The sequence below is a fragment of the Meleagris gallopavo genome, chromosome 3 (assembly GCF_000146605.3).
Source record: "Meleagris gallopavo isolate NT-WF06-2002-E0010 breed Aviagen turkey brand Nicholas breeding stock chromosome 3, Turkey_5.1, whole genome shotgun sequence".
Lineage (NCBI taxonomy): Eukaryota > Metazoa > Chordata > Aves > Galliformes > Phasianidae > Meleagris > Meleagris gallopavo.
The window spans coordinates 47,519,830-47,540,180 of record NC_015013.2 but is presented as its reverse complement, the minus strand read 5'-3'; the positions used below and the strand labels follow the sequence as shown (position 1 = coordinate 47,540,180).

Below are 20,351 nucleotides of genomic sequence, written 5' to 3'. Positions count from 1 at the left end.
ATATACCAGCTTAGCAGACAGTGAATAGGTAAGCTGTTCTCTCCTCAAGACTTTGTATGGCTCTAGCTCAAAAATCCTGCGTCCATAATTACCAGACCCCCTTGCCTTGCCTTTGGGTTGCAAATGTCATCTCTTTAGCAGATTTGTTAACTATACTGCAGAGGCAGAGGGTAAGCCCACGTATAAAACACCCAGTGAATGGCACGAGTACGCATAATCTCCTTTCCCTGCAATCAGTGAGCTGAGCTTTCTTAATACAATGATGTGCTGGCTATCCTCAGGCATTAGCCAGATTGAATTGTACCTGCTAAGATGAATATCAGAGTAAAGCCAGTGCCAGAGCCCTGGCTGTGAGTCACCTTGTTTTAGGTACGGAAAAGAATTACCAGATGGAGGAATCTTGTTTCTTCTACCTAGGTGACTGCACATCTTAAGGATAGATTTAGCACTCCCAGTGGAAGCACTGCGAGATGGAAGAAGACAATTTCTATTTGTGCGATTACTACTAAGATACAAAAAATCTCTTTGGCACAATCCAGACTTCAAAGAAATTGTAGAGAATTTTACTTTCAATCAGAAAATAAATTCACTTTCAATAGTTTGTTTTTAACGTATACATTACAGCAGTAACTTTCATTTTTTTCACTCAACATCATGTTAATATAATATTAAAACCCCAAGTGAATGGGCACCTTCATTACCTTTCCAGCAAATAAGAGGTCCCTTTGACAGTACGCCTTGGGAACTTCTTACTAGGTAGTACTTTAAGTGCTTCTGCTTCTTTGGCTGAGTGGTTAATTTCAGGTTGATATGATTAGAGAACTCTGTGAAGTACCGAAATCCTCTTTCTCCACAGCCTATACAATTCCCAGAAAATCCTGCATGAATGAAGCAGAAGGTACAAACAGATTGAACAGCATGTAACAGCTTCTAGGAACAAAGCCACTTTACCCTACCTGCACATCCAGTTCAGAGTGCCTAGATGCCGTCAGCCAGATAGTTACCATAGATGCGCTGCTCAGCACACGTGTCAAGCAGCAGCCAAACACAGGCAGATTTTAGTCTTTACCCTTCTGAAACTCTTCCATATTTTCAGGTCATGCTAACTTAAGCCAAAATTCTACCACCGCTGTTCCACTCTATGCAGAGCAAAGAACTGTTTGTGAGGTTGGGAGAAGCTATGATGCCAAGAAAGGAAATTTCCATAAGGTCTCCCATTTTCGTTCTACATTTCTACCTCAAAAACCACAGGTTCCAAGCCAACTACTTCCTTCCCTCTCTCAAAATAGTGCCTAATCCATGATATGCACAGACACTTGGTGGGGCTAAAATTAACCTAATATCCAGTGACTTTCTCTGAGGTCCCTCATACAAGGCACTCTCCAAGAAAGGTGGACCTTGCATCTTTAATATTGAAGACTTAACACCACTCATTTAAAGCTGAACCAAACATATTTAGAAGCAAGGTAGGCAGAAGGCTACTTTTCTGCAATGTTTCTCACATGGTTTCATAAAATTGGATGAAATTTTGAGTTGAGTGTGGGGGCCTCGGTCTATACTGAGGACCATATACATACACCCTTGACACAGCTGTGAATGGCACTGGAAATCAACGATAGTACTGTACACAGACTGCAGCAGTCTGGAATCTTCTAGAACAAAGCACAGATTATATTCTAAAATAAGCCTGCCTTAAAATCCTTGTTGCTTGAGTAAGTCCACTTCCTTTATTACCCAGAGCTGAACAATTAGAATCCTTTGGCTTATTTGCCACTCCACTAATCTTGAAATTGCTTTCAATCTTTAATGAAAAAATACTTAATATTCTTTCTAGAACTTCAATAATGATTTAAAATAGAGCTCATAAATACCTTGTAGAAATCCTTTACTTTTATTTTTGTGTTTTGTTTTGTTTTTATTTCTCAGATCAGTATCTTTAACAGAAGCAATCTTTCACCTCCATTATTATAATTACTACAATGCTAGGCACCTCACATAATAGTTTCCCACACTTTCCCCATTAAACTCACAGTTTTATAAAAGAACATATTTGGTCTATCAGTCCGACAAAATGCATTTTCCATAGAAGTCTAATTAATTTGGCAATTGTCTTTAGCCTAATTGTGCCTCATTATCACATTTTACCATCACGTTGCTAGAGATGCCATGAAGTAGACTTCTTCATTTTGTTTATCCTGGGCATTAATTGGTTCTTCCCTTCTCCTTTGCAACCCATAGGAACTATTGGCTACAGTTTTCAGAAATAGTCATCAGGATCTCACAGGGTTACTCAGTCAATTCCTATGTACCACTTACACAGGCACGGAGTTATTTAAATATGTAACATCACCAATGCCAGAACACAGTTGTGAGTCAGTAGGCTCATTATCAAATGACATCAGAGACAATTAATTGATACAAAGCTCTGGATGTGAGATGGGGAGCTTACCCACAATGATTAGTACTACCACGTCTGATCAGACTGAACATCAGCACTCTGCATATCAGATAGCTTGTACTGATCAACTCCCGACATTCCCCCTGCTCACTGGGGAGCAGTTCCTATGAGGATAGCAATAAACACCAGTATACTCCCCATGACCTCACTTCCCCAACTGTACCCAGCAAAGGCACATCACATAGCATCTCCCATCTAATTTTTCCCGCTGGAATCTCTGCCCCAGGTCAAAGGTTTACAGAATATTAAATAGGCTTAAGGGAAAAAAGATATTAAAGCTCAAAAGTATGAGGAGGAGATGCTTTCAATAGTTATTAAAATATTGCTAGAATGGACCAGAATTTGAGTCATGTGGTTAAGAAGGGGTATTTATGCTTCACTGTAATTTCTTCTCTGGAGGTCTTTCTGAATGTATGCTAGGCAGCACAGTGACTGAGAAATGAGAATGTAAATTCAAAACAGGATATAGGTGCCAAAATAAATTACATCACTTTTACTATTCTGTTAAAACGCGCACCAATTGTGAGCCAGGCAGGAAAATCCAAGTGCCTTTCCCCAGTGACCAAGAAATATTCCTGTATTAAAATACAGAAGCTCATAAATGTAACCAGTGATGTAAATGTATTATCAAATCCTGTGTATTAGTTTCTGAGAGCCAAATTGACATCAGAGCTCCTATTGAAAACTATGTCCCTGACGGAGAGAAGAACAGAATTTGTCCATTAATCTACAGAAAAAAAGCTCATCATCTACAGCTGCATGAGCATATTTCTTCTTTAATGAAAATGCTGCAAGCATCAACAGAAATAAAGAGTACTTGGATAGTTCACATTGCCAGGCAAACAATTATTTTCAGCCCACACAGAAATCATCCAGCTTCAGCTGTGGAATCAGGGACTTATTTCAAAATGAGCTTTCACGGCAGGTTCAGCTATAGATGTCATTTAATAAAAACAAGCCTCTTGTCAACATATTTTTAATAGAAGGTCATCAGCTGAAATGACTTCAGATAATTCTGAACCAACCTTTTTCTCTGAATTGTTATGGTACGAAGAAAAAAAAAACCTCTTACCTAAAAGTGCATTTTTTCCATGATCATCTGGCAAAAACCGCTTGTCGACTGCGCAGACTAGAATGTGCTCAGGAAGGTTTGGAGACTTGGCTCCTACTAACAGGAAGCCTGCTGGAATATCAATTTGCTCCGTGCACAGTGAAACTAATCGTAAATCCTTGCCTGCTTGACAAAAACCTAAAAATAAAATAAAACCAAAACAAGTGATACATCTTTAAAAGATTTTTATTAGTATTATTTCATTTTATTAGTTCCATTAACAAATGGAGTTTCACAACCTGATGCCTTTTTTTTTTAATATATATTGTTCAAGGGAAAAATGATGCAGCATCTACTCAGATCCACTAGCTCAGGGGTTCAAAGACAGTAGATAAATACACTATTTAAAAGAAATCCTGAACATTCAGGAAGAGAAGACTGTAAAGACAAGATATCAAATGGCTCAGAAACTGCTGTTTTTTCCACAAGCTTTCAAAACAACACGGAAAACTTGTAATTTTATAGCAGAAAGTAGCTCCTAAAACACCCCAAAGAATTATTCTTTTCTTTACAAAATCTTAGCTTACAGTCTAAGTTCAGAGGAATCAGTTTTGATTTTGTTGCTTGTCTCAGGCTGGCACTGGTACAAAATTACCACTAAGCAGTACGAAGGTATGATAAAAAATGATGACTGAAGTTTAATACTGACTATTAAAGGAATAATATTTTCAAATTAAATTCTAACTTGTCTCTATATTAATAATTCCAGCAAGGAAAAAATGAGGTAATTCACTGTTTCAGTAAAAGCTTGCTCTCATCAACCTGTCTACTCTGCAACTCCATACTGAACATGTCAGCTCTGAGTTTTTTCAGAAAGCTTTTAGCATTCTGCCTCAGTACTTTTTTAAAGAAGTTCACTCAGACATCTCTTAGCTGGACATATTTTTAGAACTGTACAAATGCTTTCTGTAAATCTCCAGCTGAGTGCTGTGTGACTTCAAGTCTCCAGTTTGTTTTTCCTGCACACAGATATGCAAACGCAGTGTGAACATAACACTGGTTCTGGTACAGCTACTTAATACAAGGGTAAAGCCAGTAATGTGGGCAAGGGAAACTGGAGTGAGCAGGGTGTAAATGGTAGGATGGAACACACCAAAAAGTAGCCCAGATCTGTGGCTGAGCATCCCAGCAGCATCCATGGAAGCTTAGGACTCATGATGGGCTTGGCAGCCACCCTCAGGATTTTTTAAAAGGCTGGATGAGATAGCTTTGGAGTTTTCAACATTGCAGAACAATTTAGGGACCTCTGAAGGTCCACCTGGACCAATATTTTATTCAAAAGAAAGCCAACTGCAAAGTTAGATTTTTGTAATCTAATTATGCTCCCAACAACTTTCAAAGACTCCCATTAAGTTCAGTACTGAACCTGAAGGATCACAATCACACAAAACTTTTTTCTTTAGTGATTTCCACTATCAAATGCAGTAGTGACAGGTGTGAGAGAAAGCAACAGTTATGTGGTTTCCTCTGCGGGCAAGGATACCATCACACAGGACTTCCTGACTTCCCCTAGGCAGAAATCAGTAGACCAACTTTTATTAAGATCAAGACTCTCATGTCCAAAGACATTACGTAGTCACCCACTGACCATCTCTCTTTTGCTACACCCATAGAAATATGGTAGCATAAACAACATATGCATGTATCTGTATGAACCAATATTTCTACATAAAGTATCACTATAACGTGTTCTGTTTTCACATTATCATTAAAAACACATCAAACTTAATTTGGAATTACCTACTAATCTGAAATACCTACTAACACTTAACCTACTAGTCGGTATTAATTAGATTTAAAATATTTTTCAATTACTCCATAGCTAGTAGAGAAATGAGAAAGAAAAACCAAACCACTAGAGGAAGATTCTAAACATCAAGAAACAATTTGAAGTTTAACCCGCAGCCACCTTGACTATTATTAACTTGGCTGTACTCTCATGTAATATGCTCACACACAGCTTAAAACTTCAGCAAGGATAGTGAAACCTACTTTTTGTTTGTTTTTATCTCAAACCTTTACCTGGTAAGGATCATGCGAACTGGAATGCCTGCAGTCAGCTGTTGAACTCCCTGGCAAGCAACAACTTGCTGAAAACGTGGTACAATACACGTTCAGTCCTGCACCTACACCCACAGTCTGCTAAGCCACTTATTGGCTGAATATTTTCTTCAGTAATTCAGTTAGCTCAGCTGAAGCAACAGCTCATTCAAGCTGAGAGCTAGTCCAGATTCGCCCTCTTACATTCCTTCTTCCAATCAATTAATTAAAATTAAATACCTTAAGGTTTTTATTTGTTTACAAATCAGTGAATTTTAATGATTGCTTACCAATGAGAAGGAGCCTACATTTTAGGGGAAAAACACTGAAATTCCCTATTTAAAGAAAAACAACTTATTTTATGATTAGATGAAGTTGGATTACCATATGTAAAGCTCTTTTAAAGGTGTATTCCTTAAAAACATTAGGATTAATCCTAATCAAATGGAAGGCTAGGTGCCCAGGTAAGAATTATCTAGACTTTTTAGCGTAATTTGTGAAGAAGCAGATAAATATGTGAATGAAAACTCTCTTACATTCAGAGCAGATTCTTCTTACTCAAATGTTTATGCTGTTTGGATATTATGCCCAGAATTTTCAAAATAGATCTGAAGTATTTTGTGCATTCGGTGAAATTTGAGTATCTGACATACTTAGAAAATGCCACTGTACATCTAGATTTAAAACAGAAAAATTACCCACTGTTGACAATGTTGGCAAACAGGAAATCTGTAGATAAGGATTACGAAACAGCAAATGTGATAAGATTTCAAAACAGATTTAAACCTGTCTCTTCAAAGAACAATTTTCTCAAGAAATGCCCAGAGGCACAAGCAATGTCTAGAAAGAGGCTATTGAATGAACTGTTGGCAATGGCAATACTGGGACACCAGAGAAAGCAGGATTCTGATTGTCAATACTTAAAACATTTCACTATGGACTTGCTTTCCACGCAACATTCAGATGGCTGAATACAGCGATAGTACAAAAGGTAACAGTTTTAAATTGGAAGAGTAAGCTGCCCATGTAAGCTGTGGTACCCCATCCCTGGAGGCACTCCAGGCCAGGTTAGATGGGATCCTGGGCAGCTGAGCTGCTGGGTGGCAGCCCTGCCCATGGCACGGGGTGGACTTTGAGGTCCCTTCCAACCCAAGCCATTTGATAATTCCACATCATACATGAAACTCTGAGCTTTTCTGGATGCTTGAAGGTTTGGATGTCCCAGTGAGTTGAAGCGTTGCACCAGTACACTACATAAACTCCTAAACTCTGCACAACTTGCAAATAATATGTAACATTTCTCTCTGTATCATCTCCTGCTCCATCCAAAGTTCTCTGAGATCCCTTCTACGATCTCCTTCTTCCTCCCTGTGCAATCTCCTCCTGCATCTTTTTCTGTCTCAGCTAGCGACATCTCTGCATCAGAGGTATGCATGTGTAGATCAGCTGGCCAGCACATGCCTCCGTAATGTTTGGGCTGTGTGAAAGGAGAGGTATAATTACTTTTCTGCCCTAGGGAACACTAGTTTGGGGGCTCCAATGTCACCTGACAAGCTCCTGAACTTTACAGATCTTGCTGATACTAAGCTCTCTACATTTCAGCCCAAAGTGGCCGAAAGCAGCTACCATCCCCCTGACAGGAGGGCAGCAGGACATCCAGGCAATTGCATCAACCGCGTTTTCCTGGGAAGCAGACAGATTAACAGCACCGATACCGAACGCAGTTCCCCCGGCTCCCCTTGCCGCAGGGACAAGCCGTCCTGAGAGACAGGCAGCGATAGGGGGCAGCACAGGGAGCCTCACACCTCCAGGGGCTCCTGTTCACCCAGCTGCCACAACACCAGCGAGGGGAGGCTGGCAGTTTGGCCAGATACAGTACAGCTGGTGTTCGCTTAAAGCAGGAGATACTCAGAGAAGGTAAAGCTGCTGCTGTGCAGCGAAGTCTTGAATTTTCCTTCAAAGAAATGGGGATGGTACTTACTCAAGAACCCGTCGTTACCATCCTTCCCCTTGGTTTTTGGGACTGTAAATCACTCTTCTAGTTTCAGCTGCTTTTTTAAACTAAATGAAGAAATTCCACGCAAGAAATAGTTATTTGGAAACAGGTAATTGATTACAGGCAGACGAAGGAGGGATTAACCACTTTCTCTGCTACGTTTGAACTATGAAGGTACATTTTTCTAGCAAGCAAGCAACACAGAGACCCCAATCTTTTTTCCCCTCTGTTTTGCAAGATTATGAATTGATATTTAATTGCCTACTAGAGATAAGAGTTTCCATATTAAGAAAGACAATACAGGATCTCTGCACAAATATAAATTGTGCTGCCCATGTATAAGATTTTGACAATACAAAATCTATTTCCATCTCATGGCTGAGATTTATAACTCATTTATAACTGAGTTAACACCTAATTTTTTATGCTGAGCAGCCCTAACACACACGACTAAGATGAGGAGAAAACCTATGAGCCTCTGAAATAATTCAGCTTCTCTTTATGAAATTGTTTATCACCGTGCAATCATAAAAAGCAAGAGCACACAGCTGAGCTGCTCCGTTAAAAAAAAATATATATCTTCCCACAGGATCTCAGCTTTGTTTAAACACAGAACAGGCATTTGTATTCTGATTGGGGATTTGCAAATATCAAGAGCAGTCACAGAAAGAATAGTGAATAGCTTTTACATACAGACATTATCTGCATTTCTTTGAAAGAAAATTCATTAGTTTTTGTTTCTGAGCAGTATATTTGCATTCTCAACATCATTTTGTTCAGGTTAATTCAGCGCCATCATTTTGAAAATGAAAATGTATCTTCTCGACTGCTGACACCCAGAAGCCCTGGAATCTTCTTCAGATTGAAGTTTTTATACATCTTCCCTTTCCCCGCCGATAGGAAGAAGCAGTTTCAGTGTAGGCTACCAGCCCCTAGTTGAACTGCAATAAATGAGGTATTTGCATAAGAAATTAGCTTCCAAGAATTACATATGAATTACCAGTCACTGTCACTTGCTATTGTAACTTCACAGTAACTGATCAGGTGTTAAGTACCTGCTTACCTAATTGCCTCAGAAACTGCTTCGGCCCTTCTTTAAGCGTCGTGTAAACTGAGGATTTTCTAACAAAAGAAAGGTGCTACTATTGTGCTTCCCACATTTTGCATAAAATGCTATTCTACAACTTAGAAACGGTCCGTTTTAAAGCAACAGCAAACAAATCGTTAAGAGCAGTTTCCTGTTGTTGCATACAGAGAAGTATTTTTTCTTAAAATCTTATTTTCGTGGAAGTTAAATAAGTTAATCCTCCAAACTCTATTATTCTTGATTGCAAAGCCCTTACTTTTATTGCTAGTAGTGAGCATCGATAACAAATGCTGTTGCTCTTTCCAAAGGCTAACAGGAAAGTTAAGGGATGTAACATTACGGCCAGCTGCGAAGGAGCATCCAACAAGCTGTCACTCGCAAAGCACTTATTTTTACCGATGAAAAAAGACAATGAGTGCTTTCTGCGTGCATGCGACTGACAACTCAGCCATCTGAGTAAAAGAACAGGTCATGACAGAAAATAATCTAATGACAACAGCATAGATCCTGAATTCAGGAAAAGCAAACAGTACAAATACCTTAAAAGGGAGAAAGATTTCACCCCATCTGTGCTAAAACGTGGGAGATGGGTTTTACAGCAAGAGGAACTATGAACTGTGGGTTCTGGTACCAAGATATTGCTCTTGGATATGCAGTGAAGCATATGCTCAGTTTAAAGCATCCAAACAGCCACAGTGACTTCAATTAGTCTACCAGTATTCTTTAACATTTACCTAATATTATTTATCTTTGTAATTAAATAACTAAGATAAGGAATGTAAACAATGACAGCGGTGGTATCTTAAGTCCCTGGAAGGGCATATTCATGAAAAGAAAGATGAGCTATCTGATTAATAGCTCACTGAAATACAACTAGCAGAGTGAATGTTTTAAACAAAACCAGGGATTTTAAAGACAAATAAAACTGTTCTTACAGATCATCGGTAATCTTAAATATATATATTTTCCTTTCATTTTCCAGACACAAACAGAATATACTCTTAAATACTGAAAACACTGAAGAGAGAAGATTTTGTAAATTCAAAACAGCTAAGTTAACAAAGGGTAATGAACAACCCTAAAATTTGGGAGAATGTAAGACAGGAAACTTTCTTCTAATGTACGCTGACCATAGACGACTTTTAGATAAAACTCAAAACACAGAGCTGCCTATGTAAGGTCTTCCAGAATGTACAATATTACATGAATACATGAGCATATAGCTACACACACTATGTCGTCGAGCACTTGTCAGCGAGCATCTCCTTGCAGTGCACACATCAGGCAGCAATGAAGCAGTCCTGAGTAGAGGCAGCATTGATGAACACGGAAAAATTTGCATTTTGCGTAGATCATAGAATCACCAAGGTTGGAGAAAACCTCTAAGGTCATCAGTCCAACCATCCACCTACCACTAGTATTTCTCCACTAAGGCATGTCCCTTAACAAAACATCTAAACATTTCTTGAACACTGCCAGAGACAGCAACTCAATCACCTCTCTGAGCAGCCAGGAAATTTTTTTCCTAATATTCAACCTGAACTTCCCTTGGTGCAACTTGAGGCCACTCCCTCTAATTCTATTGCAAGTCACACAGGTGAAGAGGCCAATCCCCACCTGGTCACAACCTCCTTTCAGGCAGCTGTACAGAGTGATGAGGTCTCCCATGAGCCTCCTCTTCTTCAGAGTGAACAATCCCTATTCCCTCAACCATTCCTCATAAGGCCTGTGCGCCAGATACCTCACCAGCCTCGTTGCTCAATTCAATTGCCTCTCTCATCCCACTTTTAGCTACAGCGTCCTGCTGGCATGACCTTCTCTTCTTCCTTCTTAGTGTTTAATCTTTAATATATTTAGATGCCATATCAGTTCTTGTTCTGGTAAGCAAAGAACTTCCCATAGTGCCAGTCTTTCTATTATTTGTATTAAAGGGAACTGGAGGTACATTGTCATGGAGAGTAAATGCTTAAATGAACTACATTCAGAAAGAAAAAATAAAGTCCAACAGGTATATTCATAATGATCCGTCTGTTTCATTCACACATTTAAAAGAAAACAAGAATAGTAGTGTCAGCAATTTCGATCACCTTGAACAACAATCAGGATTGCTCAAGGTAAGCAACCAATAACAAGTGCGCAGGTTGGGAAGAGAGAACAGACAAGGTTGCACTAATGTCCCTCTTATCCTCCTTGTCGCAGAACAAACAATAAGTCTCTTCCCCACATTCTCCTTCCAACTCTTCCTTCTGCCCATGGAAGCAACAAAATCCAGTGTTGCCAAAGTTTCTGATACACCTCAATGTCTAAGCACTCCGCCAAGGTTTTAGGGATAGACTGGGAACCAGCCATATCAATGTTAACTCAAAAAATTTCTTTGAGGACAGTAAATCAGCGATTAGTAAAGAAAATAAGGGACTTCCAGAAACTAACAAAGTGCTACAGTGAATCTTAGGAACTGTTTTCAAGTAACACATTTCATTTTATGTCCTAAGGAGAAAAAAAAAAAAAAAAAGTCCTCTTACTCTATGCTATCTTAGATCTAAGACTTTGACTATGAACAGTTAATTCGAGATCTCCTTGCTCAAGTGTTTCTACGTTCAGAGATAATGCATTTTACTGAGAACTGCTTTTAAAGATCTCACAGGTAAAAGAAAGTACACCAACCATCAGTAGTGCAAGACCCTTCTGGGGCAGGTTTTTGTGAATATGGAATTGGTGGACTGCTTGAATCTGACATGTCTTCATCCTCCTCTTCATCTTCCATTTCATTAACAGTTTGGTTAGTAGAAAAGTCCGAATTTCCATTTTGCGAAAAGCGATGTACTAATTCTTTATCCAACTCTTCCACCTTTGGCTTCACATCTGAGCAAGAATAAAATACAAAACAAAAATTTCATTTGTGACTATCCCCTTTAAAAAAAACAGTATACTATTCTCCCTCCTCAATAAGGCTTGAAATTCAGATTTTGTGTCACACAATGAACAGCAGTACCGCTTTTTGTTATTTAATGAAATGCATCCCACCCTTTTTTCAGAAAAACAACAATTGAAATGTGCCATACTTTCATGGTTACCTTCCGGCAAGAAAGGTGGCTGGTCAGGATCCAGGTACAGCTGTGAGAAGATTGGCCGTGGGACAACGCTACTACATCTCAGAGAAGCTTCTATGGAGTTATGAAGAGCTTCTTCAAAACGAGCAGATTTTAGTTGTCCTGCGTATGAATTCCCCATGATCTAAAAATGCAAAGAAAATGGTTGATAAGCACAAGGGAAGGTGCATACACAGATCTTTTACAAATATCACGTGAGGTCTTCTTAATATCCACCATGCCTGACATTGGCAGAGACATCAAGTTAGTAATAATACTGTGCTCTGAGTAGCATTACATTTCTAAGTATTTGGTACTCCATGCATACTCTTGTTTCAGTTACAGTTTTAGCACAACTGCTTTGTGTTTTGCGCATAGGTTTCCTTCTCAAAAAACTCAAGAACCCCTCTGGTGTAGAGTTTTGTTGGGGGGGGAGAGGAAGAAGAGAAAATCATTACTATTGTCATTTTTAGGATTTTCAAAATAGACTATAGAAATGAACACAACAAAGGAAATTGAAAAACGTCAAGTCTGGCTTTCATCACTAGTTACTGAACTACTTTAACATTATTTAACTTGGGAGTATGCCATCATTTGCAAAAAACAAAACAAAAGAAACAAACAAAAAAATCGTATATAGACATCCAGTAACTTGAAATTTTGCTTTTGCTAATACTAACTGAAATTGTGTGGAAGTCAGCTCTCTTTTAGGAGCCTTTTGCAAATGCTGTGAAGTGATTTTAAATTATGCTTTACACTGCTATAGTGTTAACAATCTTCTAAATTGTCTATTTTGACAGTTAACATTCACGTTTATAACGATGATTAATTTATGAACTTTATGAAATATTAAGCACAAATAGACCTTTAGATCATCACTTCTCCTTGGGCAACATTATTCACCCCACAGCCACTTGTATTTGTTCCCTCAGCATTAGGAATCAGTAAACATCTACTAACAGGATGGCCATGGAAAGGTTTGCAACTAGCTAGGACAGACTCAATGAAATATGAAATCTTCCACTTTGCTGGGTCATCACGCTATGTAACATTTACTCCAAAAAAATTAAGATGTAACATTTTCTACTATTCAAAATAGGAGACTGCATTTTCAGAAAATTTTGTTTCAACAAAGGTTACTTTTCCTCTGTTAAATCAATAGTAAAAAGTACAAACACTTATATTATCTTTGTAATTTCCTTCACTAGATGTCACCTAGTCCCATGACCAGAATAAGATCTCAGCCATTAAGATAAGTAGGCATTTAGAAAATCTACAACTAGTTGATTATTGGGTTGCTTAAGGTTTTCAGCACCATCTGTAGAAGGGCAACAATGACGATAGCTGCTTATAGTAGTGTTTCAGAGCTCCCAGCATTGAAAAATATTTCTGTCCTACCATAAGACTCAGGGATGAAGTTTATCTAATTATTCACCTCAGATGGATGAGAGGCATAGTCAGCTGTTCAAACTTTGTACAACTCTGGGTAAACAATTCCACATAGAGTCATTAAGGCTGGAAAGACCACTAAGATCACCTAGTTCATCCATCAGCCCATCCCCACATCCCTCGCTGCCACATCACACTGTTCTCGAACAGCTTTAGAAACAGTGACTGTACCACCTCCCTGGGCAACCTGTGCCACTGCATCACCACTCTTTCTGAGAATAAATTTCTCTCAATATTCAAACTGAATCTTCTAACAAATCTGGGGACAACAGCATTTCTTTACCCAAAACGAAGACAATGCAAAGATAATTTTTTTTTCCTAAGCTTTCATTAAATTAAAAAACATCAGGGAGTGTGTATAAACATACACTACCATAATAAAAGCGAATCAACATTTAATAATAAAAAAAATTTCCACTTCCCAGAGGGCACTATCTGAAGTCACTTCATACTCTGTTTTCTCCATAATCTATGTGATGTATATTGTTTATGCCTTTTTTTTGAGAGAAAAATATTAATAAAATGCCATATGCTTGAAGGTAAAAGTGTATTTTTAATTTAATTTTTCTTCATGGGATCTATGCAGAAAAGACCTGCTTGTGGAGGACAACTGTCATGGATTAATTTGAAAATGGTGGGTTAACATTACTGGAGGACCATTCCAGCTTGATGTGAGAAAACAAAGCAAGATTCCAAGGACCTTGGAAACATCCAGTAGAGGGAGGCTTAGGAATTGGTCTCCTCAAGGCACAAAATGGAGCAATGGAGCAAAAGGAAGGCTCCTCTCAAGACTTGGAGGGAGAAGGATGAAGAACTGGGGGGGGGAAGGAAGGGGGTGGAGGGAGCAGCACCAAGTCACAGGCCTGGCTGCAGCAGGGCAGGCTAGGCCCCAGGGAGCCCAGTGCCAGCAAGCCAGAGCTGGGCAGCTGATGTCCTAACACTGCCCCAGGCCATTAGGGCAGCTGGGCCTCACAGGGAGTTCAAGGGAGCCGGGGAGAGGAGGGGCAGGAGGAGAAGGAGGCTTCCCCTCTGCAAGGGAGAGGGCTGGAGAGGCCTTCCCACAGCACACAGCTCACCCATCCAATCTTCTGATCCAGCTGACCAAAAGCCAAGGGCACTGATTCAGACCATTACTGCCTTTGTGTTTCTGTTTTCGAATCTACCCTGAGTGCTTGGTGCAATTAGAAAGCATTTCATTTTCCTCCTGACTTTGTCAATGGTAGCAGTGGCAGAGCTGCAGCATAGCATTGTCTGCTTTAAGTGTCTGTGAAGGGGCTCCGAGGATGCGGCAGCCTGGAGGAAAAATAAAAAGGTGGAATTGGAAGGGAGAGAAAAAGGAGCAAAAAATATTTATGTCATTAGAACATGTACCTGCTGTGTCTGCATCAAAAATTGACCAAAACGAGTGATTTAACACAAATTAATGATCATTATTTAAAAAGTTTTCCAAAAAATGTTTACCCTATATTTCCACATTGGTTTAAAAAAACACTCAGGGGTCTCTAATGTACAAGAGGTTTAATCTGGGGGCACTTACTTCTTTCCATGCACACTAACTGCAGCTAGTTTAGCACAGACCTGGTTAAATTCCTAGATTTCAGCCTTATTAATTCACACCACTGGATACCGTGATTTAGAAATTGCCTTTTGTTTTAAAATCTCTGCAGAAGTCTGTTGCCCAGTCGATCCTTAGCTGTTTCAAACTGTATATAGTAACAGAGCGTTGTTATGTGTATTATGCTGAGTATGTATGTGTAGTAAGATTTTTCTCTACACTTTCTCATTACTCCGCCAAGGAAGAAGGTTCAGACATCCCTTCTATTTCACCAACTTTGCCATTCTACGCAGGCATGTCCCTAAAACACTTATTAAGAGACACAAGACAATTAAAATGGAACAACTTCAAAATGAAATTTGCAGCAAAACCTAAGAAGAGAACTTCCTGACATTCAAACGACCTGTACCTCCCACCTCTATCACTCTCAGGGTGCTTCTCTGTAAAGATCCTGACACTAAGTCATCATGACTCCTACCCTATACATCCTAAGTATCTCCACTACTGCTGTGCTGCTTCAAAGCTGATTTACTGAGACTATTTCACGCCTTCTTTGCAGTAGCCAACACTGAGCTGGAGGATTAAGGGGCATTTGCTGGAGTTAGAGAGCTCTGCAGTCTGAATTGGGGTACTAATGCTGCAAGTTTTGGTTGGAATTGAACTATAGATGTTTACTGTAGAAAACAATACTAGGACTGACAGGTGACTCCGTAAAGGCAGACGGAAGTAACTAAAGATTACAAAGATGATTTTAGCACTGCAGTAAAGGACACAGACAAATCTGAATGCTTCTTTCAACCACAGAGGCTGAATTTGCAATAAAGTCGTATCAATTCAAGCAAATAATTCAGTTCTGTACAGTCAAAAGATCTGCACACAAATAGGACACTGCATGTTCCAAAAGCAGCAGGGCCTAGCTTCTTTACAGCTCCAGCAGACTGGCAATATCTGAGCACTGCAAACATTACAAACTTATTCCAATCAGAAAAATACATCACTCTGGTCCTGCACATACCCCTCCCACACACTAAGAAAAAAAAAAAGTAGAACTTTTTTGGAAAGTAGACCATTACCCAGCAATTCTCTGGTGCAGATTTACATATTGAGCTGAAGGCTTTACGAGTAAAAATATAATCAGATCATTCAGTACACCAGATAGCACATATCTGGCCTCCAGGTGGGTCATGACCCCAGAGACTTTAAAGGAGAGGAACTGAACTGGAGGATGAGGGAGGGGGGTGACTGTTGTTGTTATGGCTTAAAGCAATTTCACAATTACCTGATAGCGAATGATGAATCTGATGCAAACACCCTCCATTAAGTCAGCTCTATCAAGTCCTTACTTTGTGTTTAACCTAATGATGTAATTGTATTCTCCAAAACACATAATCTGACTTTTGATCTGGCCTAACCCCACAGAAAAGTTTCTCTTCAAAGGAAAGGAAAACAAGCTCCTTGACAAAGGTACTGTCAGGCCCCACAAAGCTTCTGTATCTTGAAGGGTCATCTTAGGCAAAGATTTATTTATACTGTAAAATCATTTGGGAGCTGGGTGCTTCAGGTACATTGAGCATTTTCTGTTATTTGCATCAGCCTTACTGATGTTCTGGGAGTCACAGTTTTTCCACTAAGGCATCATTAGGATCTATCACAAACATGCATACAAGCAGAAAGGATGACAGCTAATAAAACCAGTAACAAATATATTTGTTAATTAAAAGTGTAGATTACGTTGACAGAAGTATATACCAGCATCAACCATAGCAACAAGTAGGGAAGACTGAATATGGGAGCCAATACAAGAATGCAAGACAGTGTTCTCATTAACAGGTACCTTATCTCACAGCCTTTGTAAGATCCCTTTTACCCCCACAGTCCTTTCAAGATCCTGAGATTCTCACCCTGCTTTTGTCTGTGTTGGGGTTATTCAAGCTCAACTGCAAAAGAGTTTACAGTTTTATCTGGTGAGTGACAAGACAATTCACAAAGCCTTCCAGAAAAAAAAATGAACGATTTGATAATACTGACTGTCTATAGTGGGGCTCTTTTACAATTTTTCATTTACTTTGAAGAAAATATTGATAACATCCTATATCCACTACCACCTCCAAATGAAGAATGTGAAAGACGAAGAACACTTACTTTTCCTGACAAGATTTTCCTTCTTCTTACTCCGTTAGAGTACGGAGTACTCTCTGTAGTTGGAGTACTGAACCAGATTACATGGGATTTGGAAAATTCCTTCACCAGATGCAGATAAGAAAGCTATTCCACAAGAACAGAAAGCAAATCCCAAATGGCTGCTATAGCCTCACTGCATCAGACGTCCTCATACTCTTCAGGCACAGCTCACAAAATAATAAACATGCTAAAGGTAAAATTCGCACCCAGCTCAGAAAACTCAGTGATGCAGCACTGAGGCCAAAAAAAGGAAAATAACCAAGAAACAAAATCTGAAACTCGATCACCTATTTAAAACTCTGAATGTCTCTAATTCTTTTTAACATTATTAGCGCACATCAAGAGGAGTTTACAGCTGCAATCAAACTCAGAATACATTGTGAGGTGCTGTGCTACAGAAGTCTCTCAAAGTTAAGCTCAAGTTTTACAAAATCATCATTCAGTAGTTTTAAGTTATGAGCTCGGCAGTTTATTGCTCAACATCCTGCATTTTCCTTCATTTTTCAAATGCCCTGCAAAAGCCTTCCCAGAATCTTTAGATGTAATCTTTGGCAAGTCTGAAGTTTTCAAGTACTATTTCAAAGTTCAGTGTGTGGTTAGAGTCAATCTGTGTCAAACTGACAGCAGTGGGTCCTCCTTAGTCCCATCTGGAGCTGAAAACCATTTGGCCAGATTCCCACACGAGGCTTTGTGAGTTGAACTACACAGAGCTTGGGCTGGATTTACTTTCCTCCAGGCCATGGCTCCAACTCAGAAACCAGACGCCGAATCCCAGGTAGTCTGAGCTCACATGGCACAAACAGAGGAAAGCTGGGGATGCTGATCACGTTCCTCTTGTGAGATTTGAGATGATTTAAGGATTGAGCAAGTACCAAACTACCTTTGACGCCATTTCCTCAGTAAACAGATGCAACAGATGAAAGAAAACATTTGACTACTTAATTTATGGAAGTTCACCCACAGTGATTGCACAATACACAATAATCATGAGAGGCTAGTATCTGTGAACAAGTGACACTATGCCATAAGCATTTAAGGCAGTGGATGCCTACCTGCACACATAAAAATTACTGAAAGTATTATAAAAAGGCTAGAACACCAATGGAGCAAAACCGCAACATCTAGCAAGCTGCTCTGAAACAAGGAACATCTTTTGATGGCTGCCATACGCATGCAGCCTCATGTGCAAAGAACCTCCTATGCATGTAAATCCTCATCTACAAATAAACACTGTGTGTCCTGTCACCACTTGCATGCATACACAAACTTTTACTGCCTCTTTTACACCCTCAGCCCCCCAAGTTGTTCACATATACACCCAAAAGCAAACTCCCCAAACATTTTCCTCTGATGGACTACTGAGGAAAAACAAACCTACTTAGAAACCATAAACAAACTGTGGTTTGTGTTTATAATAATTTAAATTAAGTAAATAATAAATAATTTAAATGATTTTAATTCTTTTCTCATTGATTCATGTTTTTTCTTTGGTGTTTCACAGAAAGTTCTTCAATATAGGTTTGTGGAAGAGTGCAAAAAGAAGACAAAAAATTTGAACATAAGGGCAAAAAAAGAGTAGAAGAATTAATAAAAAACTAACTTGCCAGTAATATAAAACTTTAGTAATATATAACCATATAAGAATGAGAAGATTATACAGTGGAACCTGAGCTTTACACAAATAGACTTATGTTCTTCATGAAACAGAAGCTTCCAGAAGTTGATTATGTTGATTTAACCCATTCTGACTGCAAATCTTCTTTGAGTCCATTAAATGATTCTATGAAATCAGCACTGAAGTTACTGTGAAGATTTTCCGAGGTTTTTAAAATTAAGTTGTGAAAGCTGGAGCAAATCCTTTTATGCTACTGGGATCTTCCACCATGTACACAGGGAACAGAACATTTCTATGTACCTTCAACAGAAAGAGTACATTTTCCTCTTATTTAAATGGAAAAGCCTTCAGGAAAAAAAAAAATCATCATAAAAATCTAGCTTTTCATTTTTAGTTTTTGGTAATGTTGAAATACTTCTTCAATTTAAAGCAAAGGATGTGCTCACACTGATTGCAGAGGCAGCACAAGGAAATCACCAAGGAGCACTTCCGAAAATCTCATCTTGCCTCCTTAAAACAAGCCTACTCCTACTCAGTTTTCACCATTTATGGCCTTTCCCCTAAATCAGTAGGGCTATTAACCACATTATTAATGCCAGTGCAATACAACTAAATCAGTAATGGTGCTTAATCTCAGCTCTAAGATCAAGGCATATTTGGCTGTGTAATTCTGATTTAGCAATTAGTTGCAGACATGAATTGAGGCTCCCAAAAACTTTGCGTCTTAGCACAATCAGGAACATTATATGTTTGAAAACTTTGAGGTACCACTACTAACACCTCAGCAGATGAAACTAAAGAACGTAATTAACATAAAAAGGATTTAAATAACTATAGAGTGATGTAGCAAAACTGAGTTGTTTCACTGATCTCAAATAAGTTCCCAAAATCATATAATCAAAACTGGTGTCTATTTCCAGGCCTAGAGATTTTCATTGCGGTGTTTTGTTTGTTTGTTTGTTTTTTAAATATATACATAGTTTTCATGCATACAGATATGCAGGCATTCAGTGACAAAACATATTCTGATAGTAAGCTACTAGCTAAAATACATTTAGTGATTGCTAAGTAAAACAAACTAATTAGAACTACTGCAGACGTGACGTTTTAACATAGTTTACATTAATCTATGTAAACTTAAATCTTCTCAGTCACATCAGTTAGCTAACTTAAACCTTAAGTTTTAATGTAGATTTAATGGTTATTACAATGGAACACTGTCTAATAATACCCCATTTAGATATACATATATACTTTAACATATATTTTTTAAATTTCCATGACTTGAAAACTCAGTGAAGAGTCTTGATATATATTTCCAAGTAAAAAAGTAAAAAGGAAAGACAAATCCATATTTGTCAAGAATTTTAGCATTAATAGCGATTTCTAAATTGTTTAGTTTCAGGAATTCATTTTTGGGTTTTTTTTCCTGAGACGTTGCTTCTGAGAAAGTGGAAGGGAAAGCTACCAGTGTTTCAAAGGAGATGTGCAATGACAGAAAATGAAGCATTAATGGTGGCATTTCAACTTGCATTGCTAGTAAAAATGGACTTCATGGCTGTCTATTAGGCTAAGTTGGCCTGACTGTGAGAAGCTGAGTGCTTCACCTATAGCCCCAAACATCATTTGAAGGCCTTATCAGTAAAGTTTGTGATCAACTCTTCAACACTACTGGACTAACAAAAATCACCATGTGAAACTGCTAATATCCAGCTTGTTTTGAACCTTTACATTTACTCAGTTTTTTCTTAACTCATATTCTTTTTTTTT

The 20,351-nt window shown here is 38.7% G+C and overlaps 1 protein-coding gene across 9 annotated transcripts in view; it reads right to left on the bottom strand.

Moving 5' to 3' along the window:
* The window catches only part of GREB1L (GREB1 like retinoic acid receptor coactivator), a 127,939-nt gene that overhangs the window by 47,034 nt on the left and 60,554 nt on the right, over positions 1-20,351 (bottom strand). For 7 of the 9 annotated variants that reach the window (XR_004159239.1, XM_010708816.3, XM_010708820.3 and 4 more), the window contains 4 exons: positions 11,755-11,926; positions 11,357-11,554; positions 3,531-3,707; positions 702-878 (listed from right to left, as the gene is read on the bottom strand). Coding sequence is in view for 8 of the 9 variants with exons in the window: in XM_010708816.3 (XP_010707118.1) it covers positions 702-878; positions 3,531-3,707; positions 11,357-11,554; positions 11,755-11,923 (721 nt within the window). In the remaining variant the exon portion in view is untranslated. The remainder of the gene's footprint in view (positions 1-701; positions 879-3,530; positions 3,708-11,356; positions 11,555-11,754; positions 11,927-20,351) is intronic. The other 2 variants (XM_031552831.1, XM_010708821.3) reach the window with 1 other exon arrangement.